Here is a 21,397-nt window from a genome sequence, read left to right as displayed (position 1 = left end):
AATCAAAATTGTTCAACATTTTAGGCCAATTTGTTTTATGCTACATATGTTTGGTAAAAAAAAAATCCCAAAAAGCGTATTGATTGGTTTGCACAAAAGTTATTGTGTTTACTAACTACGGGAAAGATTTTTGTAATTTTTGTTGTTTTTTTTTTTTAACGAGTAATGGCGGCGATCTGCGATTTTTTTTTTTTGCGGGACTGCTACATTGCGGCGGACAGATCGGACCCTTGACTGACATTTTTGACACTTTTGGGGTTACCAGTGACATTACTGCAATAATCAGTGCTATACATATGCACTGTTATTGTAAAAATGACACTGGCAGTAAAGGAGTTAACTTTATTGGAGAGGGAGGGGTTAAGTGTGTCCCTAGGGGCGTGTTTCTAACTGTGATTGGCTGTGGCTACTGGTGTAAGAACAGAGATCAACGGTCCTACATAGTAGAACCGTGTGATCTCCATTCTTACACAGGGAAGAATGACAGGCGGCTTTGTTTACATTAGCCGCCTGCCTTTCTTCTGGTGTAACGGACGATCGCGAGTGCCCGGGGGACATCGGGTCCGCCGGGCACACGCGCAGGGTGGTCCGTGACCGCGCGGGAGAGCGCCTCCGGCAGTGCGCGCTCACTCCCTAGAGCCTCACAGGCTAGCGACGTAGCCCTACGTCGCTTTGCCTGTGAGGGGCTGACCGCCGCAGTAAATAGATGTGCGGCGGTCGGCAAGCGGTTAATGTCCTTGGCTCAGTCAATAATAAATCCAAGGGACCTTGGTTTTTGTGTTTTTATTTTAGAACTGGGATAGGAGAAGGGATAAGTGGGATACTCCAGCTATGAACTATGCACAATCTTGAGAACAACTTTCTGTAGAATGCGGCAAGGCCGCTGCTTCACCTTGCCACTGAAGTGAAGATAAGATTACTGTTCCCGCTTGAATATTCTCAACAGGGTTAACAACTTGGCACCCCCTTTACTCTCACTGCCTGTGTGCTGACACCCGTATGCTGACTCTAGCCACTGGAGTGGTCCCCTTCCTGGGCAGACCCCTTGGCAAGCTCGGCTGTACTCACAGACACTGTTTTTCCAGAGTTGCTCTGCCTTCACTAATAAATACAAAGTGCCAGCGCTTAGGATATAATAAATTAAATTATTTTAAGAAATATATTATACTGGCTGCTGCTGATAATAAAAGGGGGTGCCTTTAACCACTTAAGCCCCAGCCCTATTTCGGACACTTTTTGTTTACAAGTTAAAACCAGTATTTTTTCCTAGAAAACTACTTAGAACCCCCAAACATTATATATATTTTTTTAGCAAAGACTCTGGAGAATAAAATGTCGGTCATTGCAAAATTTTTTGTCACGCGTTATTTGCGCAGCCATTTTTTTGGAAAAAATTTGAAAAATCACATTTCACTGCATTTAAAAAATACTAAACAGTAAAGTTAGCCCATTTTTTTTGTATATTGTGAAAGATGATGTCACGCCGAGTAAATAGATACCCAACATGTTACGGTTTAAAATTGCGCCCCCCCGTGGGATGGCGGCAAACTACGGTCAATAGAGATCTCAATCTGCGACGCTTTAAATTTATTTAACGGTTACCAGTTTAGAGGTAGAGTGTAGCTCTTTTTTTTATCTGACGATCGCGGCGATACCTCACATGTGGGGTTTGAACAGCGATTTCATTCACGGCTCGACTTGCGTATACGTTTTTTTTTGTGTGCGAGCTAACGGTGACGGGGGCGGCTAAATTTTTTTTTTTTTCCTATTTATTTTTTATTTTTTTTAAACTTTATTACAGGTTTTTAAAAAAAAAAAAAAATCTGATCACTTTTATTGCTGTCACAAGCAATGTAAACATCCCTTGTGACACCAATATGTAGTGACAGGTACTCTTTATGGAGGGATCGAGGGTCTAAAAGACCCTAGACCCCTCCACTACACTTCCCTGTATGCAAAACGCCGAAAACCGCATTTTTGCATACAGCCGTTTTTCAAATCTGCCGCCTTTTGCAGCACAGCAACCCGGAAGTGACGTCATGGACGCCGCCTCCGGGTTACGTCATCGGAGACCCGATCGATGCCGTTTCCGGCATTCATCGGGACTTCATCCAGCCGGCGGACGTGCCGGCTGGGTGCTCGGGGCTCCCGGTGGGACGGGAGCCCCGAGCAAAGCCACGGAAGGCGGCGGGAGGGGGGGGGACGTCCCCTCCCGCCCCCCCCCGGGTAACGATCGAGCGGCTCCCGAGCCGCATCCGTCGTTACCGTCGGAAAGCTGACCGTCGGCTTCAAACCACGGTACCGGGATGATGTCTCTAGCTAGAGGCATCACCCCGGTATAACCCCGCAAGGTGTACCGACGTACCGGTACTTTAGAATGCGGTAAGTGGTTAAGAGTAATGGAAAATTTGTATATCAGCGTTGCTCAATGTGCTACGTGTAAAATAAATATTGTAATCATATAAAACTTATAAACTGTGTAAAATGATTCCCATACATACAAATTAGTGCAATACCATAACTAAAATGCCATAAAAGTGTCAATCTTTCAATGATATTATCATAAATGTCATAAATTATTAAACTAATATTTCGGTAACAAAAGTTCATGTGATTTTCCAAAGTGCTTGGTGCTAGTCTCTTTATAAAAAAATATATGTATATCCACACAAAAGTGCTCAGTGCTTGCTGCGTGAAAAAACAAAACATCCAAAGTGCCGGTGCTCTTCAAAGTTGTGAATAGGTGCTCTTCAAAGTTGTGAATAGGTGCTCTTCAAAGTTGTGAATAGGTGCTCCCCTCTCGGTCCCCTACTCACCAGACAATAATGTCATATGCGCCTTAAAGATTACTCCTCACTGCATAAGAGCCGCAGACACCATCAACATTGGATCATATGTTGAAGTCAACTCCAACCAGCCCCATCCAGGATCAATCTCCAAACTCGCCACTCATAAAAAAAGAATAGCTATCATCGTGTAGTATATCTAACTTTTATTCCACACGCTTAAAAGAAATGCACTTACAGAATCGTAATCATTAAACAGCCTTCATGTTATCACGCGGGGACGCCGAACAATATCCGTGCGTTCCACCCGCCTTAGCCGACTACCGGAACCGGAAGTTGCGTGGTACGTCAGTCAGACAGCTTACGGCTTCACTGCCACAGTCAGCTTCCGCTGGACCTCTGGGTTCAGCCACACTTTACTGGTCCACTAGGCCGACTGCCTGGGACCACCTTCCATAACAACAGGAGGAGAGACAGCTGTCACACTCCTCCTGGGACCTGGCTTCCTGCCCAAAGACACACTGTCACATGTAGCCTTGGCCTTTATAATGTATCCCACTGTCTGTGCCAACCCACTGGGACAGTTACAAAGCCTGTGTGTCACTGGCTGGGTTTCCTCCACTGTCCAACAGGCTCCCCTATTGGACACAGTGGGGACACTCCCTTAGACCAGATGAATCACACATAGACACATGCAACAGGCCTGACTAGAAATCCTGCTCCCCTATAAAGCAGAAAGAGTAACTAGGATTTACCTACCGCTCTCCTGATAACTTCCTATCTAGCTCCTACCTAGGAGGGTGCTACATGTAAATTCTCACTTACAACACCTCTTTCACAGCAATTTATAATTCAGGTCAGGACTCCTCTCCTTCTTCATTGGTTCATATAATGATTTGTCACAGGTATCTCTCACTTTACATTTTCTACATTTACATAGGTAAATAAAATGTCCATCTGGTCCAACCAAAGTTTCTAAATTTCTAGATTTAAGACCTCTCCACGGTCAGAAAACAGCTTTGATTTGTAGGTGTTATGAGAAAAGGTGGAAATAAAGAAGCTAGGTAATTTCCAATCTTTTTTTATGAATTGTTATTTTTTTTTTTTTGAGTGTTTTGGAACAAAGTTTAACACCCTTCCTGGGACAAAATTGAAAACAGGATATAAATGACAAAGAAATAGGGATAAACCTGTGCTATGGTAGTAGGTGAAGTACTAAAGTATGTGTACAAATTAACCACTTGCCGACCGCCGCAAGTACATATACTGCGGCGGTCAGCCACTCACAGGCAGAGTGACGTATCGGTACGTCACTAGCCTGTGAGGCTCTGGGGAGCGAGCGCGCGCCGGCGGCGGCGCGCTCCTGCGTGGTCACGGACCCCCCCGCGCGTGTGACCGGCGGACCCGATGTCCGCCGGTCACTCAGCGATCGTCGGGGGAGAGGGAGAAAGGCAGGCGGCTTGTGTAAACAAGCTGCCTGTCATTCTCCCCTATGTAGAAACAATGATCATACGGTTCTACTATGTAGGACCGTTGATCATTGTTCCTACAGCTCAAGCCACAGCCAATCACAGTCAGAATCACGCCCCTAGGGACACACACAGCCCCTCCCTCTCAAATAAAGTTAACCCCTTCACTGCCAGTGTAATTTTACAATAACAGTTTATATGTATAGCACTGATTACTGCAGTAATGTCACTGGTACCCCCAAAAGTGTCAAAAATGTCAGTCAAGGGTCCGATCTGTCCGCCGCAATGTCGCAGTACCGCAAAATAAAATCGCAGATCGCCGCCATTACGCGTTAAAAAAAAACAACAAAAATGACAAAAATCTTTCCCTTTGTTAGTAAACGCGATAACTTTTGCGCAAACCAATCAAAATACGCTTTTTGCGATTTTTTTTTTTTTTACCAAACATATGTAGCATAAAACAAATTGGCCGAAAATGTTAAAAAATTTTGATTTTTACATTTTTTTTGGGGGGAATTTCATATAAAAAAATGTGAAAAATTTTGTTATTTTTACAAAATTGATGCTATTTTTTTGTTTATAGCGCATGATTAAAAAATCGCACAGGTGATCAAATGCCACCAAAAGAAAGCTCTGTTTGTGGGAAAAAAAGGACGTCAAATTCGTTTAGGTACAGCGTCGCACGACCGCGCAATTGTCCGTTAAAGTCACCAAGTGCCGAATCGCAAAATACCCCCTGCTCTTTAAGCAGCCAAATCCTCCGGGGCTTAAGTGGTTAATAGAGAAGCTGCTGCTATTGTGCAAGGTGCTATAACCTCAAAGTACTAAACCCATGTAAATAACAATTAGAGCACTGCTTCAAATGACAAATACAATGTGCAGTATAAGTATTCAAAGTGCAAGTGAAAATAAACAATATAACATAAAAGTGCTAGTGCAAAATGTAATGAATAAAGTCCATGGGTGCAAAATACAGTGCAATAAAGTACCTGTGCTGGTTGTTATCTTCTGCTGGTGCTGTCACAGTGCTTCTTCGTGCTCCCCTCCTGAAATCCTTACTCACCAGAAATGGGAATCAAGTAGGCATACAGTGCTCCCAGGCACACAACATATGCAATAATGGTCCCTCTCCTTCTCCTCCAAACACAAAAGGTACTTCTGGGATCTTAGAACATCCCTATAAGGTTCCTCCAATCAAATGGCTCTCATCAGATATGTGTAAGATGAAAGAAAATTACCCATAGTGTAAAATTTTTTAAAAATTTGTTAAAAATAAAATCAGATGCACTTACAATATATGCATAAAAATGAGCAATTGAGCTGGTGAGGTTCGCCGCACAGCGTGCGTTCCAAACACCGGAAATACGTCACAATACGGTCCCTGCTTGACGCGTTTCACCCCTCCTACCGGGCTCTTCAGAAGCTCTTTTAGATCACCTTTGGGATGAAATAGAAGGAAGACTGCGAGCCAGGCCTTCTCGTCCAACATCGGTGCCTGACCTCACAAATGAACTTCTGGAAGAATGGTCAAACGTTCCCATAGACACACTCCTAAACCTTGTGGACAGCCTTCCCAGAAGAGTTGAAGCTGTTATAGCTGCATAGGGTGGGTCAACTCAATATTGAATCCTACGGACTAAGACTGGGATGCCATTAAAATTCTTGTGTAAATATAAACAATATGTGCAACGCTAATGGGTAACTAACATATAATAGTCTATAATGAACCTGATAAAAATATCATATAAATGTGCAAAGCGATATAACAAATGTATATTTGTGAAAAAATTTAATAAACAGAATCACATCATCATAGAAGTGAAATACAAACATAATATAGAAGGATTCAGTCCTTGTATGTTGCAAAAAACATGAAGCAAATGCTCTTCAAAGACGTGCTCCAAAAGTGAATATAGAGAAAATTGCTGTGACACAATCCACCACCAATCATAGAGGGAGGCTTACCAGAGTGAGTGGACCCAGTTTGCCATACGCCTAGTGAGTTGACTCATGCGTTGGTCTTTATACGCCCTATGTATAAAGGAGGACGATGAATAGCCCCTCACATCAATCTCCTTCTCACTCTCATGTACTAGATAGACTCTGTTAACCGTCATCGACCAAGGTTTATGTAGAGAATGCTGCTCTCAAGATGGATACTCTCTTAAAACGGATAGGTCATCAAAGAAAAGAAACAGAAAGCTCCACATAGTGTAAACCATACAGGAAAAGCGTTTCTTAAAAAGTTTAGAGCACTTACAATTAGGTAGATAAAAAGCAATTTTCAGAATAGGTCTGTTTACAGCATCAATACGCAGTAGCATAGACAGGACTTGACCCGACGTGTTTCGTCTGCTTCGATGTCTTAGCAGACGAAACACGTCAGGTCGAGTCCTGTCCATGCTACTGCGTATTAATGCTGTATACAGACCTATTCTGAAAAGCGCTTTTTATCTACCTACGGTAATTGTAAATGTTGTGAGCTTTTAATAAACACTTTTCCTGTATGGTTTTACACTATGTGGAGCTTTCTGTTTCTTCTTTCGTTTTGGGAGAGTATCCATCTTGAGAGCAGCATTCTCTACATAAACCTTGGTCAATGATTTGATTCTGTTTATTACATTTTTTCACATATATACATTTGTTGTATTGCTTTGCACATTTATGATATTTTTACCAAGTTCATTACTGACTATTATATGTTAGTTACCCATTAGCGCTGCACATATTGTGTATATTTATACATTGTTTGCACTGGTTCAGGTGTTGTGCTGGTTTTTGGACATTAGCGCAGTAATTTCTTTGCATTTTTAATTAAACGTCATGTACATGTAAAGACAGGTGACCCAATACTTTTGGTAATATAGCGTTAGTTAAAGCAGGTGCAGAAAGCTTGTATCAAGCTACCTACCTATGACAAGAGAGTCTTTCATGCATATTATTGTATTTATTACAATCCTGTCTGAAAATCTGCAAAACAGTGTTTTTAGGTCTTTTGCTTTTGACATCATGCAACTAATGTTTTATAAATAGACCTGTAACTGCCGGTTCACACTGATCCGACTTGTCAGGCGACTTGGTCGCCTGACAAGTAGCTTCCAATGCTGTGCAATAGAACCATTCTAATCAGAGCGACTCAAGTCGCTCTGACTTAGAAAAAGGTTCCTGCACTATTTTTTTGCAAAGTCGGAGCGACTTGCATTGACTTCTATTATGAGAAGTCGTTGCAAGCCGCGCTGAAGTCGCGCTGCGCGGGCGACTTCATTAGTTGCCTGAAGTCGGGGCGACTTCGAGTCGGATTAGTGTGAACCGACTCTTAAGAGTCACCTTCTGCAAATATGCTTGTCACCCTGGTAAAAGCAATGACCGAAAACCAAATTGTAACATTTGCTTATGTAGTTGCAATTTATGCACAACCTTTTTTGTATTACTGTAAGTCAGGATGAAATAAAAAATAAAAAGCATTTTCACTGCATATCTGCAATACATATGCATTTCTCCGATGTTTCATCCCTTTAAACACAGTATATATACAGAGAAATACATGTTGAACTGCCAGAACTCTCCTTCTGGACATGCATGGATTGATCTCTTTCCCAGCAGAACAGTGCTGCTTCATTCCTAAACTCCTGTAGAGAAAGAGCTCATGAGAAATGTAGTTCTGGGGGTGTGAATAAGATATAGGCTTATAGTCTCTGTCCCTCTCCACATACATTGATTTATTTCCCAGAAAAGCAGCTGCTATGCCTCCCAAGCACCTGCTTACAAACCGTATGTCAAGAAAGGGCTTGTGGGAGATGTAGTTCTGGGGCTCTGTCTATATCAGTAGGAAATGAGCTTGCAGCAGCTGCCACTGCAAGAGCTTTACAAGCCTGGTGCTGATGTAACAGGGAGTAATAAAATGGTTTCTCATTAGAGGTGCCGGGTAAAAGAGAAAATAGTGCTAGGACATGCTTTAGGGGTTAATGTGGGTCATGTCTGAACACTTCTTTTGATGTGAATTCCGAGAAAAAGAAACCCTGTTCTCAACGCCAGTCAGTTTCTGCTGACCTCATCAAATTGTCAGAATATGCCTTTATTGCCTGCAGGAGGGACCATTCGTTCATGGCAAATCGGGTAACTCATGACTGCAGTGTCCCAGTCTAAAAGTTCTATACATGGGAATGTTAATGAAAAATCCCAAGGGGAATATTTAGGATAGTGAAATAAATGTTGAGTTTGCTCAGTTTTGCCAATTTAGTCTTGGGAAAAATCCTGTGTGTCAAACTAAACATCAGCACCGTACCTCTGGGGCTTCATTACTAAGATCTGCAGGCCAAATCCTATGTCAGCTCCTTCTCGCATGACATTACTGATCAAAGCTAAAGCCTTTACATTCTTGGATCACAGTAGGGATTCTCTGTTTTTATCCTTGAGGGGTTTCTCACTGTCATCAAGCCTCTATTTGAGAGGTAAATTTAAGTTGTAATAGTCACCCACTACAAAAATGTGGTCCAAGAAGTGTTTTGGAGCAACCAAAGAGTTAAGCCTCGTACACACGGCACGAATTTCCTCCGCAGACCGGTCGTTCGTCTTTTGTCCAGAGTGGGTGTCTGTTGGTTGGAATGTGCTCTAGACTGCACACGAATTTTCCCGTAAGACAGAATTCTACTTCAGAAGTGATGTCATGTGTTGGATTGCTTTCTTTGTGTTCTTTCATCTCTGAGCATGCCTAGTCTTGCTCATAAGATTTTTCCCTGTCGAAATCTGTACCAATGTGACGAAAATCGGACGTGTTTTGATGGTGGACAAAAATTTTAATGCCTGCACACCAGGATTTTTTGGCCGAAAAGTCGGAGTCGGTTGTCGGAAGCATTATACTAACAAGCCGAAAATCGGCAGATCGGTCGTCGGACGAAATTTCCCGGCCAAATTTCTACTCGTGTGTACGGGGCTTTACTCTGAGGAGGCGGCTGTCTTCTGCTGAAGGTGGTAAGCAGTCTTGTGGCCTCTTAGGAGATACCATTAAGTTAGTTCAATGGTTCCCAACCTCAGTCCTCAAGTACCCTCAACAGGTCATGTTTTTAGGATTTCCTTCACCTTGCACTGGTGCTAAATCAATGTCAACAGCTTGGTATTCATGACAGCTATTTTATCTTAGAAAAATTCTTAAAACATGGCCTCGTGGGGGGTACGTGAGGACTGAGGTTGGGAACCACTGAGTTAGGCAGTCCATACAGTAGTCAGAGCAGGAAAATTCCTAAAACATGGCCTATTGGGGGTACGTGAGGACTGAGGTTGGGAACCACTGAGTTAGGCAGTCCATACAGTAGTCAGAGCAGGAAAATTCCTAAAACATGGCCTATTGGGGGTACGTGAGGACTGAGGTTGGGAACCACTGAGTTAGGCAGTCCATACAGTAGTCAGAGCAGGAAAATTCCTAAAACATGGCCTATTGGGGGTACGTGAGGACTGAGGTTGGGAACCACTGAGTTAGGCAGTCCATACAGTAGTCAGAGCAGGAAAATTCCTAAAACATGGCCTATTGGGGGTACGTGAGGACTGAGGTTGGGAGCCACTGAGTTAGGCAGTCCATACAGTAGTCAGAGCAGGAAAATTCCTAAAACATGGCCTATTGGGGGTACGTGAGGACTGAGGTTGGGAACCACTGAGTTAGGCAGTCCATACAGTAGTCAGAGAGTTGAATGAACAAAAAAAAGACCACACATTCGAGGTGGATGGGAGAATCCCTCCCGCTGAGCTATTGTGTTCTGATGGCAGAAAGATTTAGTCACCGTCATAATACACTTATCAGTGTAACTGCACTGTCTGCCCTCATGTTGTAAAGCGCTGCGCAAACTGTTGGCGCTATATAAATCCTGTATAATAATACTAACTGCTGGTTATAGCTGACGGCACTGATCAATGAGGAAACATCCGATAGGGTCGATGTACAGAAGTCGATAGGTAGATAAACTTCTGTACAACCAGCCTGCCCATACACAAATCAAAATTAGTCTTGTCTCTGCTGATTTTCGATCCATGTATGGCCAGCTTTAGTTCATTAGGGAAGATTCGAGGGGCAAACCACTAACATTTGCTATAATATACAGCATAATTTGCTTCATGGTGGAATTGTCTGTTGTCCTGATAACAGTAAAACTCTATTACTACAATAGTAACACAAACATTGAGGTGGCGGATATGTTTGCTTGATGGCTGGTGCATGAGATAAGGGACTTCAGAGAATTACCTTTTTATTTTTTCAAAAATTGATAGTATCTGACTGGCAATAACTTGGACAGCAGATCTTAAAGATTTTTTTTTACACCAAAGTATCAAGTATGAACTAAAGCTAGCTATAGATGGATCGAATCTCCTGCTGAACCGGCTAAGATTCCTGCTGAACTGGCCAAGATTCAATCAATCTATTGACAGGCTGGATATACAGAAGCTGATCCATCGTTTAACCTCAGCACAATCATTATGTCTTATTTTTGCATGCGATGACTGCCAGTGGCTATAGCCTCTAGCAGTAATCATTGTGTTCTGCCAGCGGGGAAGACTCCCTGCTGGCAGAACACAATAGCTATGCAGAAGTGAGTCCTCCATCAACATCAACACTGACTGTGTTGATGGGGAATCCAACACTTTTTTTTCTTTCTACACAAAAATTGTATAACCTATGACTAGCTTAAAGAGGAAGTAAACCCTCCTCTGCAAGTTGTACCTATAGGTAAGCCTATGATAAGGCTTACCTATAGGTACTGTAAATATCTCCTAAACATGTACCGTTTAGGAGATATTTACCTTAAATGCAGCCAGTGACATCATTGGCCCATGCGCTCTGAAGGAACGGCCGCTGGTGCCGTTCCTTCAGAGCCCCGTGCCGTGACCGTCGGCTCGGGGCTCATACTAGCTCATTATGTGTTTGTCTTTCAGGTTTTTTTAAAAAAAAATAAAAAATTTGGAGGTTTACAACCTCTTTAAGACCCCGTTCAGACTGCGGCGACACAACTTGGTGGGGCGACCTGTGAAGTCATATAATTGAAGTCAATGCAAGTCGCCTCCAGGTCGCCCCAAAGTAGTACAGGACCCTTTTTCTAAGTCGGAGCGACTTGTGTCGCTCCTATTAGAACGGGTCCTGTACTATTCAATTGCGAGCGACCCACCGCGATTTGTCAGGCGACCAAGTCGCCTGACAAGTCGCGCTAGTGTGAATGGAGCCTTAGTCTATTATACATTTTATGTTACATTTTTAGCCAAAAGCACTTAGAAAACATTTCCTATTCAGGTAGCGATGTGAACAGTGAAGTTATTGCCGTGTAATAACAGAAGTAAACTGCAGTTTTCAGTTTTTCCTTAACTGAAACCTTGAGGCTGGGTTCACACTTGAAACCCATGCGGCTGACAGCAGGGGTCCGTTGCGTTCCTGTTCCCCGTTTCAGGGACAAATCAGGCCCGAATTTTTGGCTGAATTAAGACCCGCAATCGAGCCAAAGATGCACCCCTGTGCAATTCCCTCCACTGCCCCCCCAGAGATGTATGAACCGGCTCTACTGAGACTCGGTCACAATCTCCTGTCATGCGAATTGGATGCGGAGAAACCCGTATCTAATTCGCATAAGTGTGAACCCAGTCTTATTCATTATTGTGGCCAGAAGGTGTTTTTAAATCGTAATGCATAAACCATTTTTGAATGGTAATATTGAAAAGGTCAGCAGCTGTACACGTGCAATATAGACATTGCTTGGAGTTCTTTGGGTCATCATTGTTTTTTTAACTCCATAGAGTCCTCTAGGTGGTGCCAGAACTCAGCTTGGAGGTCACCAATCAGGTATCATCATGAGCACCCACTCTTCATCTTCTTCCGGCCATACATTCCCAAAGTGGAGGAAATCTTCTGGATCACCAGTCAGGTGCACTATGTTCAGAACCAGCTGCCATGCATGAACCTGTGCTACCTTCTCGTCTTCAGCTATAGCTGTCTGATTTGTGTGGAACTCCTGCATTATCTTTGTGTTCAGAAGGAGCAGAAGATGTGCAGGTCTCTTGTGTTTGCTGTGTGTTCAGGAACACCCAGAGTAACGTGGTCAGAGAACTCTATTGTATTTGTTTGGGAACACCTATTATAATAGGCTCAGGAATGCCTGGATTGACTTGGCCAAGGGCCTATGGTATACTTGGTTAGGAACCACAGACTGATTAAATCAGGTGTCAGTATTATGGCACTTTTCCACTGCAAGTACCGGCTCGGCTCTACTTGGCCCTGCTTGGCCCGGTTTGCTTTTCCACTGCTGGTACCGCATGGTACGGTGTTGGAACGGTTCGGTACGGTACGGTATGGTTTGCTTTTCCACTAAAGTAGTACTAAAGTTAAGTGGGTGGGATAACAACGGGGTGGGTGGGATTCTCTGACCAATCAGTGGCTAGTGACTGCATGCAAAGGATTTTGGGATATGGTACCGGGTATGGTACCTCTTGGAACCACAATCGAGTAGGTACTGTTTTTGAGAGCCGTACCGTTCGGTTCCATGCAGTAGAAGAGCGCCGCCATACCATTCCGTACTGAACCGTTCCTACACCATACCAGCAGTGGAAAAGCACAAAAGCGAGCCGAACCGTTCGGTTCCATGCAGTGGAAAAGGGCCATTAGATGCCTGTTAAGGAACTGTTGGAATGATGCTTTCAAAAAGTTGTACTTTACATTTTCAAGAACCCCTGCACTGACTTGGTCAGGTAGCTAGTTGAGGAACATGCAGACTGGCTTGCTGAGAGATCTGTAATTTACCTATTCAGAAACACCTGGACTGACTTGTCCATGTAAGAAGTGAGGAACTCACAGAACAACTTAGTTAAGGAACTGTTCTTTACCAGTTCTCTGTAATTTATAATGGAAGCAGCAGAGGACATCAACTAAGTGCAATATATAGGAAAAGACTAAAAAATTCACAAGTGGCAAGAGCCATAGGCTTGAAAAAGAAGCCATGTAGCCATGCTTCCCACACTGCGGCCCTCCAGGTGTGACGTCACTTCCGGTCTTGTGCAGTCTATGTGCTACAGGGTGGCTTCGGGGTTTTTCTAGTTTTGTTTCTGGTGTCCTACACAGCTCCTGACACCAGCATTTCCTTACTGGCTCCTGAAGACACACTGAGACTCAACAACAGATCGCACTGGGTGGATTGCATGCTCTTATCCTTATTCATCTTGTGAGTTGCAACTTGTGATTTTAAATTAAGTATTTTCCTATATACTGCACTTAGTTGGTGCCCTCTGCTGTTTCCATTACCTAGCAGTACATTTCCTCTGTAGTAACACGCAGACTGACCTGTTACGAGAGCAGTACCTACCTGTTCAGAGACACCCAGACTGACTTCATGGTAAAGCTGTGCTTTACATGTTGAAAAACACCTAGACCAGAGATGGCGAACCTTGGCACCCCAGATGTTTTGGAACTACATTTCCCATAATGCTCAACTACACTGCAGAGTGCATGAGCATCATGTAGTTCCAAAACATCTCCGGTGCCAAGGTTCGCCATCGCTGACCTAGATTGACCTAGTATTGGTGCCTGTTCAGAAGCTCCTATAGTGACTGCTTACATAACTGTTAATTATATGTATATTATATGATGTTTCGGAATAACTGAACTAACTTAATCAGGAAGATAGCTGAGGAACTCAAGGAATGACTTTGTGGTAAAACTACCTTACTTGTTCAGGAACCCCCAGACTAACTTAAATCAGTTGTCAGTATTTGAAGGCTTTTCAAGAACTCCTGGGTTTTTTGGTCAGAAAAAAGTTATACTTGTTCCAAAAACACAGGCTAACTTAAGCTGGCTGTAGACAAAAGAATATCTGACCACTAATTGCAGTTGTTCAAGAAAGATTGATTTTCAGAAAACAGGCCCCCAAGAAACTGTATTGTATCTGTTGAGGAATAGCCAGACTATTTGTGTGTTTGGGAAAACGAAGACTTGGTTTTTCTGGTAGTAGTACTATATCTGTTTGGGAAAACGAAGACTTGGTTTTTCTGGTAGTAGTACTATATCTGTTTGGGAAAACGAAGACTTGGTTTTTCTGGTAGTAGTACTATATCTGTTTGGGAAAACGAAGACTTGGTTTTTCTGGTAGTAGTACTATAGCTGTTTGAGAACATGAAGACTTGGTTTTTCTGGTAGTAGTATTATATCTGTTTGGGAACACGAAGACTTGGTTTTTCTGGTAGTAGTACTATATCTGTTTGGGAAAACGAAGACTTGGTTTTTCTGGTAGTAGTACTATAGCTGTTTGGGAATATGAAGACTTGGTTTTTCTGGTAGTAGTACTATATCTGTTTGGGAAAACGAAGACTTGGTTTTTCTGGTAGTAGTACTATATCTGTTTGGGAAAACGAAGACTTGGTTTTTCTGGTAGTAGTACTATAGCTGTTTGGGAACATGAAGACTTGGTTTTTCTGGTAGTAGTATTATATCTGTTTGGGAACACGAAGACTTGGTTTTTCTTGTAGTAGTACTATATCTGTTTGGGAAAACGAAGACTTGGTTTTTCTGGTAGTAGTACTATAGCTGTTTGGGAATATGAAGACTTGGTTTTTCTGGTAGTAGTATTATATCTGTTTGGGAACACGAAGACTTGGTTTTTCTGGTAGTAGTACTATAGCTGTTTGGGAACACGAAGACTTGGTTTTTCTGGTAGTAGTATTATATCTGTTTGGGAACATGGAGACTTGGTTTTTCTGGTAGTAGTACAATAGCTGTTTGGGAACACGAAGGCTTGGTTTTTCTGGTAGTAGTACTATAGCTATTTGGGAACACGAAGACTTGGTTTTTCTGGTAGTAGTATTATATCTGTTTGGGAACACGGAGACTTGGTTTTTCTGGTAGTAGTACTATAGCTGTTTGGGAACACGAAGGCTTGGTTTTTCTGGTAGTAGTATTATATCTTTTTGGGAACACGGAGACTTGGTTTTTCTGGTAGTAGTACAATAGCTGTTTGGGAACACGAAGACTTGGTTTTTCTGGTAGTAGTACAATAGCTGTTTGGGAACACGAAGACTTGGTTTTTCTGGTAGTAGTATTATATCTGTTTGGGAACACGGAGACTTGGTTTTTCTGGTAGTAGTACTATAGCTGTTTGGGAACACGAAGACTTGTTTTTTCTGGTAGTAGTACAATAGCTGTTTGGGAACACGAAGACTTGGTTTTTCTGGTAGTAGTACAATAGCTGTTTGGGAACACGAAAAGACTTGGTTTTTTTGGTAGTAGTACTATATCTGTTTGGGAAAACGAAGACTTGGTTTTTTTGGTAGTAGTACTATATCTGTTTGGGAAAACGAAGACTTGTTTTTTTTGGTAGTAATACTATAGCTGTTTGGGAAAGCCCAGGTTGACTTGTTCAGGTAGTGCTTTTTGGAAAATGATTCTAATAGTGCTACAATATCTGTTCAGGGAAAACCAGCCTGCCTTGTTCTGGTAGTGGTACTAGGGATAAAAACCTGTGAGGAAGGAGTGTGGAGGGAGCACACGAGGAGCCTACCTGCTTTATTGCCAAATTCATAGAATAGGCACCTACTGTAGAGTATTTTTCTCTTAGCTTTAGATAACAAAGGGGAATTACCTGTTCCCATAAATTCTGATAGTGGTACTATTACCTTTTTGGAACACCCAGACATGCTTGTTTCGATAGTACTAAACCTGTTCAGGAATACCTGGAATCATTTATTCAGAGAGTTATACCATAACTGATGAGGAACACCTGGGTTGACTTGGTCAGAAGTTTGTTTGGAGACACCAGACTTATTCAGGTAGAAGAAATGTACAGTTACCGTCAACTTGGAAATGTATTACAACTACCAACCAACACCTAGACTGATTTTGTCTGTAAGCTGTGTTATTTATGCTCAGGAACGTCTAAACTGATTGGTTTGGATTTTGGTAAAGTCCCTATTGAAGAATGAGTGGATCGGTTTAGTCATTGAGCTGTAAGCATCTTCAGGAACACATGGAAAGACTGGTATGAGTATTACTACATTTTGGGGGACACTGTGACTGGCATGCTCAGGTTTTCGTACTTTACCTGTTCAGGAATTGTCAGACTGACTTGATCTGGAGGCTTTGTTATACAGTACTTATTGAGAAACACCCAACTGGCTTGCTCAGCTTGTTATAATTTTCCTCTTCATAAACACCCAGACTGATTTCCAGAGAATGTAGACAACATTTTTTTTTTCTAGATCTGTAGGGTAGGGTTTAGACCTTGGTTAGAGTCTTGGTTACCCAGATCTTTGCAATTTTTTCTTCTTCATGTTTCCCCTCTGGATAGATTCAGCCTTTTATTTGTCCAGGTAACCATTGTCACTGAAACAAAAAGTTAGGTGAAATCCAAAAGTTTAAAGCAGGCATGTCCAACCTGTGGCCCGGGGGCCGCATTTGACCCGGAACCGCAGGCAATGCGGCCCACTGCCCCCTGACAATTTTTTATTTTTTTGCTGGGGAGGAAGGAAGTCGAGTGGGGGCAAGGCCACAGAGCCAGCCTTGGAGGGGATCATCCACTAGTTGTGTTAAATTAGTGCTGGGGTGGGCGCGGCAGCACGGGAAGGGTCCAGCGGCAGTTTATTACTTATATACCTTAACTATAGTATATATTTTATATGCGGCCCGAGACAATTTCTCTACACTCAATGTGGCCCAGAGAAGCCAAAAGGTTGGACACCCATGGTTTAAAGTGTCATGAGAGAAAGAGGTGAGGAAAAATCTTCCAATGGGGACAAAACTTGATGTGTAAGAATGTAATTCCCATCACTTTGGGAATATTTCCTCTCACTTTCTGTTCATCTTCAAGACAGGAAGTTAAAGTGTTAGTAAAGGTTAGGTTTTTTTTTTTTTTTTAATTAAAATACGGAACATGGTATACTCACCTACTCAGTGCAATGGTATTGCACAGAACGGCCCTAATCCTCCTCTTCTCCACTGGCGATATTGGTTCCTCCTCGTCTTCATGTGTCCCCATAGCAAACAGCTTGCTATGGGAGCACACAGTGTCTGCTTGCTCCCGAGCTGAGCCATTGGAGTAATGACAGAAACAGTGGAGTTTAGCCCGCTCCCACTTCCTGCTCACTGCTTTTGATTGACAGTTGCCATTCGTGTCCTTGTGTGAAAAGAAAGAGAGGGGAGAAGAGATGCAGCTGTGCACAGCATGGATCTCTGCTCCCCTCTCTTTCGATATACACAGGTAAGGGGGAAGACAGAGTAATATACAAGGTGTGTCTAAAAAGTTTGGTGAATGGTATCAGAAAACAAACAAAACAAAAGATACCAACAAATTACCTTTGTTGGCCTTCAAAATAATCGCCATTCTTCGCAACAAACTTTTGGCAATGTTCATAAAGCTTCTGGAAACTGTCAGCAAAGGCCTCTTTAGCAATGTTTCGCAGAACCGATGTCACACATTCTTGGATTGCCGCCATGTCTGCAAAACGTGCGCCTTTCGTGATGCCTTGTTTTCAGGCGATTCTTTTTGGGTCGCGGGAAAGACTGTGAACGCCATTCCATCTATTGCCTCTTAGATTTCGGATCAAACTGGTAGCACCAGGTCTCATCCCCGGTGACGTTAGTTCGCAGAAAGGATGGATCCTGGTCACACATAGTAATGAAATCTCCAGAGATTTCCATCCATTTTGCTTTCTGTTCGTCTGTCAGCTTGTGCGGCACAAACCGGGAACAGATCTTCCACTTACCCAAATCTTCGCAGGCGATGATGCACACCGTGGTATCGGACCATTCACCAAACTTTTTAGACACACCTTGTATAACTTTTTTCACCTTAAAGCGGAGTTCCGGCCGCAAAATCGTTTCATTCGATTTTGTGGCATCCGCTTCCTTATTGTCACCTGAAAAAGAATTGGATATTCCCAAAATTTTTTTTTTTACTTACCTTGTTTCAGAAGAAAATATACTCATCTTTCCTTACACTTCCTCTCTCTGCGGCCACGGCCCACGCCGTCACTTCCTGTCCCGCAATGCGTCCTGGGAGCTCTTACTCATCACTCCCAGGAGACAATGGGCAGTGACGTAGGCGGCCGGCTGCTTCTCTCATCGCGTTATTTGCAAAAAGGAAATAACGCTATGACAGGCGTCCCTTTACTATGCCGATCGCATAGTACTGGGCATGCGCGAGATTTCGCGCTGCATTCATCGGCCCCCTCCATCTAGAACCAGGAAGCAGGGCAGACATTTGTATACTGCGGCTTCGGGTGACAAGGACAAAGATGCCGGCGCTCTGCAAACATTTTATAAAGTAAGATTTTATGATTGCCAATCAATTATTAAACTGTATATAACTGGATTAGCGGATGTATGAAGGGCGGAGGATCACTGTTTGGGAAGTATTTTAAAAAAAAAAAAAACGATTATGTGGCCAGAACTCACTCAAAGAATGCTTTAAGGTAAAAATGTTTTTAGCTTTAGTATTACTTTAAAATGGTTGTAAATGCTGAAAATGTTTTTACCTAATGCATTCTCTACGCTAAAGTGATTGTAAAGTCTCGTTTTAAAAAAAAAGAAAAAATAACAAATATGTTATACTTGCCTCCTCTGTGCAGTGGGTTTTGCACAAGGCAGCCTGGATCCTCCTCTTCTCCTTGAGTCCCTCTTTGATGTTTTATTCCCTGCTTTGTGGGGAAAGAAAATATATTACTTCCCTGCTAACAGGACCAAGCTCTGCCTTGTTTACATAGGCAAATCCCTGTCCTGTGTGTGTTTCGGATGATCAGCAGGTGCTGGCGGTAATCTATTGGCTGGCACCTGCTGATCGACACCTGCTGGGTTGCCAGTGGCCAGGGGCTGACTGGCAACTTTCAGCCCTGGGGGCAAGTACAAACCAGAGGCCCATGGTGCAGCGAATCAGCCCCCCCTCCCACTCTCCCCGGCCTCCTCCTGACCCCCATTCCAGGCTGAATCTCCACTCCAGGTACTCTCTACTCACAAGCTGAATCTGGTTTCCCAACCCGGCCAGCAGGGGCGGTTGGCGGGAGCTGGGAGAGCTCGGCCGGGGCTGGCCGGAGGAGGAGAGTCTCCAGTGGTGCATGGAACCAGCCTCTGCTCAGACACAGCTTACACCATCCATGCTGGGGGGAGGGCTGCGCTCTGTCCTTGTCTTTATCCTGCACTCAGGTGGTCAGCGGTGGGGGCTTTTTACTTCTCTTCACCAGGAATCCTTTAGGCATGTCTGTGGCAGAAGCAGTGCAGTCTTTTTATGGGGCATCAGAGTGGCCCGGGGGGCAATTGCCCCCCTGTCCCAGTCCTCCCCTGATGGTGGCGCGTGCCCCCTACATGTAGTGTCAGATCACGTACTAGGTATGTGATCTGGTGCAGGAGAACCACCTTGCCGTAGTATATCTTGGTTATACAGTCGGCAAGTGGTTGGGGTAAAAAAAACTTCTATTGTCAGCTCACCCCCCAAATACTTACCTCCAGCGCTGTGCCTGAGAGCAGCGGAATTTCTCTCTCCCTTCTCACTGGACCCAGTGAGAGCAGCCAGAGCCAGAGTTTCGGCTATACATAGATTTTTTAAATGTCTGGGTTTTTTATTGTTTTTTTTTTAATGGACTGATTTAACACATGGATTGATTTGGTATGTGAGCTGGTATGTTCAGGAACACTTGGACTGATTTGTAGTGGTAATATGCAGTACTTGCTGAACAATATATGGATCTTTTTATTCACGTAATTGAATTATAGGTCTACAGAAAAAAAAACAGAACGACTTTGAAGACAGCTGTTTTGTTCCTGCTGAGGATTATTAGTTGATGGTTTTCGTGACCTCTTGGATCTCCGGGTGGTTCTCCTGATCAGCTGTAAATCTGATGTCTGTGCTTCTTGTGTCGTGTCCGTTTGCTTGGACCGCCTGTGTTCTTTGTCATTTTGTGTGTCATATCATCAGTCGAAGTGTCTTGCTTCTATATTCTGTGCTTGTCCAAAGTCTTTTCTGTGATGGTGTTTATATGCAGCAAAGGACCGGCATATTGCTCTGTTGCGCTTGGCTGTATTGGCTGATTTGCTGCTGCTCTACAGTTCTGCAGAAGACAATTCGCTTTAATGCAATCTGGTCCTTTTCCAAACGTTTGGCATGATGACGTTGTATGCATTTAATATCTCTCGTGCTCATCTCTTTGCAGACTTGGTGCGTCTGTTTGTTGGGATGGAATGTGAAGCTCATGTGCGCTGCCATCCACCAACCGTAGGCATGGTTTATCAGTGTCTGAAACAAGCACTGTCTGTGTTTCTCCGCAACTTCCTGTTCAGTTTATTCTTTTAATTGTTTATGATGAGATCTGATTTTTGCTGGTTGCAAAGGAGCAATCGAAGATACTTCTATGGGAAAAACACAACAGCTTCACATTACACTGGTCAAAAAAATTACCGGAAGGATTTGCCCCCTTAATGACCATTCTCTATTTTGCGATTTGGCACTGCATTACTTTAACGGATAGTTGCGCGGTTGTGCGATGCTGTACCCAAATAAAATTTATGTCTTTTTTTCCCACACATAGAGCTTTCTTTTGGTGGTATTTGATCACCTCTGCGATTTATATTTTTTGCGCTATAAACAAAAAAAGAGCGACAATTCTGAAAAAAAATATATATTTTTTACATTCTGCTATATAACATTCCTAATAAAAAAATGTAAAAATCGAATTTTTTCATCATTTTAGGCCAATTTGTGTTTACTGCTACATATTTTTGGTAAAAAAAAAAAATTGCAATAAGCTCAAAAGCTATCACATCTACAAACTAGGGGAAAGATTTATGTCACTTTTATTTATTTATTACTAGTAATGGCGGCGATCAGCAATTTTTAGCAGGACTGCAACATCGTGGCGGACAGATCGGACCCCTTACTGACATTTTTGGGGGAGCCAGTGACATTACTACAGTAATCAGTGCTACAAATATGCACTGTTACTGTAATAATGACACTGGCAGGGAAGGGACGATCAAAGTTAGTGTATGCCTAGGGGGTGTTTTCTAACTATGAGGGGAATGGGCTTGTGGAATCAACACAGAGACCTGTGATCCTAAATAGGAGGATCACAGGCGCTCTGTGCTGATTCCTGAGAGAACAACAGTCTGCTGTGTTTACAACAGCAGACCGATATTCTCTC

At 43.0% G+C, this 21,397-nt stretch overlaps 1 protein-coding gene across 3 annotated transcripts in view; it reads left to right on the top strand.

The window, feature by feature from the left end:
* MAPRE3 (microtubule associated protein RP/EB family member 3) overlaps positions 1-21,397 on the top strand; it is a 226,173-nt gene that overhangs the window by 110,421 nt on the left and 94,355 nt on the right. The window contains exon 3 of one of the 3 annotated variants that reach the window (XM_082251158.1): positions 12,026-12,153. The exons of the other annotated variants lie outside the window; for them this stretch is intronic. Coding sequence (XP_082107284.1) covers positions 12,080-12,153 — 74 coding nt within the window. The 5' untranslated portion in view covers positions 12,026-12,079. The remainder of the gene's footprint in view (positions 1-12,025; positions 12,154-21,397) is intronic. 3 annotated transcript variants of the gene reach the window in all.

This window comes from Pelophylax lessonae, assembly GCF_965119305.1.
Source record: "Pelophylax lessonae genome assembly, chromosome: 3".
In the NCBI taxonomy this organism is placed as follows: domain Eukaryota; kingdom Metazoa; phylum Chordata; class Amphibia; order Anura; family Ranidae; genus Pelophylax; species Pelophylax lessonae.
This window is presented reverse-complemented; position numbering and strand designations above follow the sequence as displayed.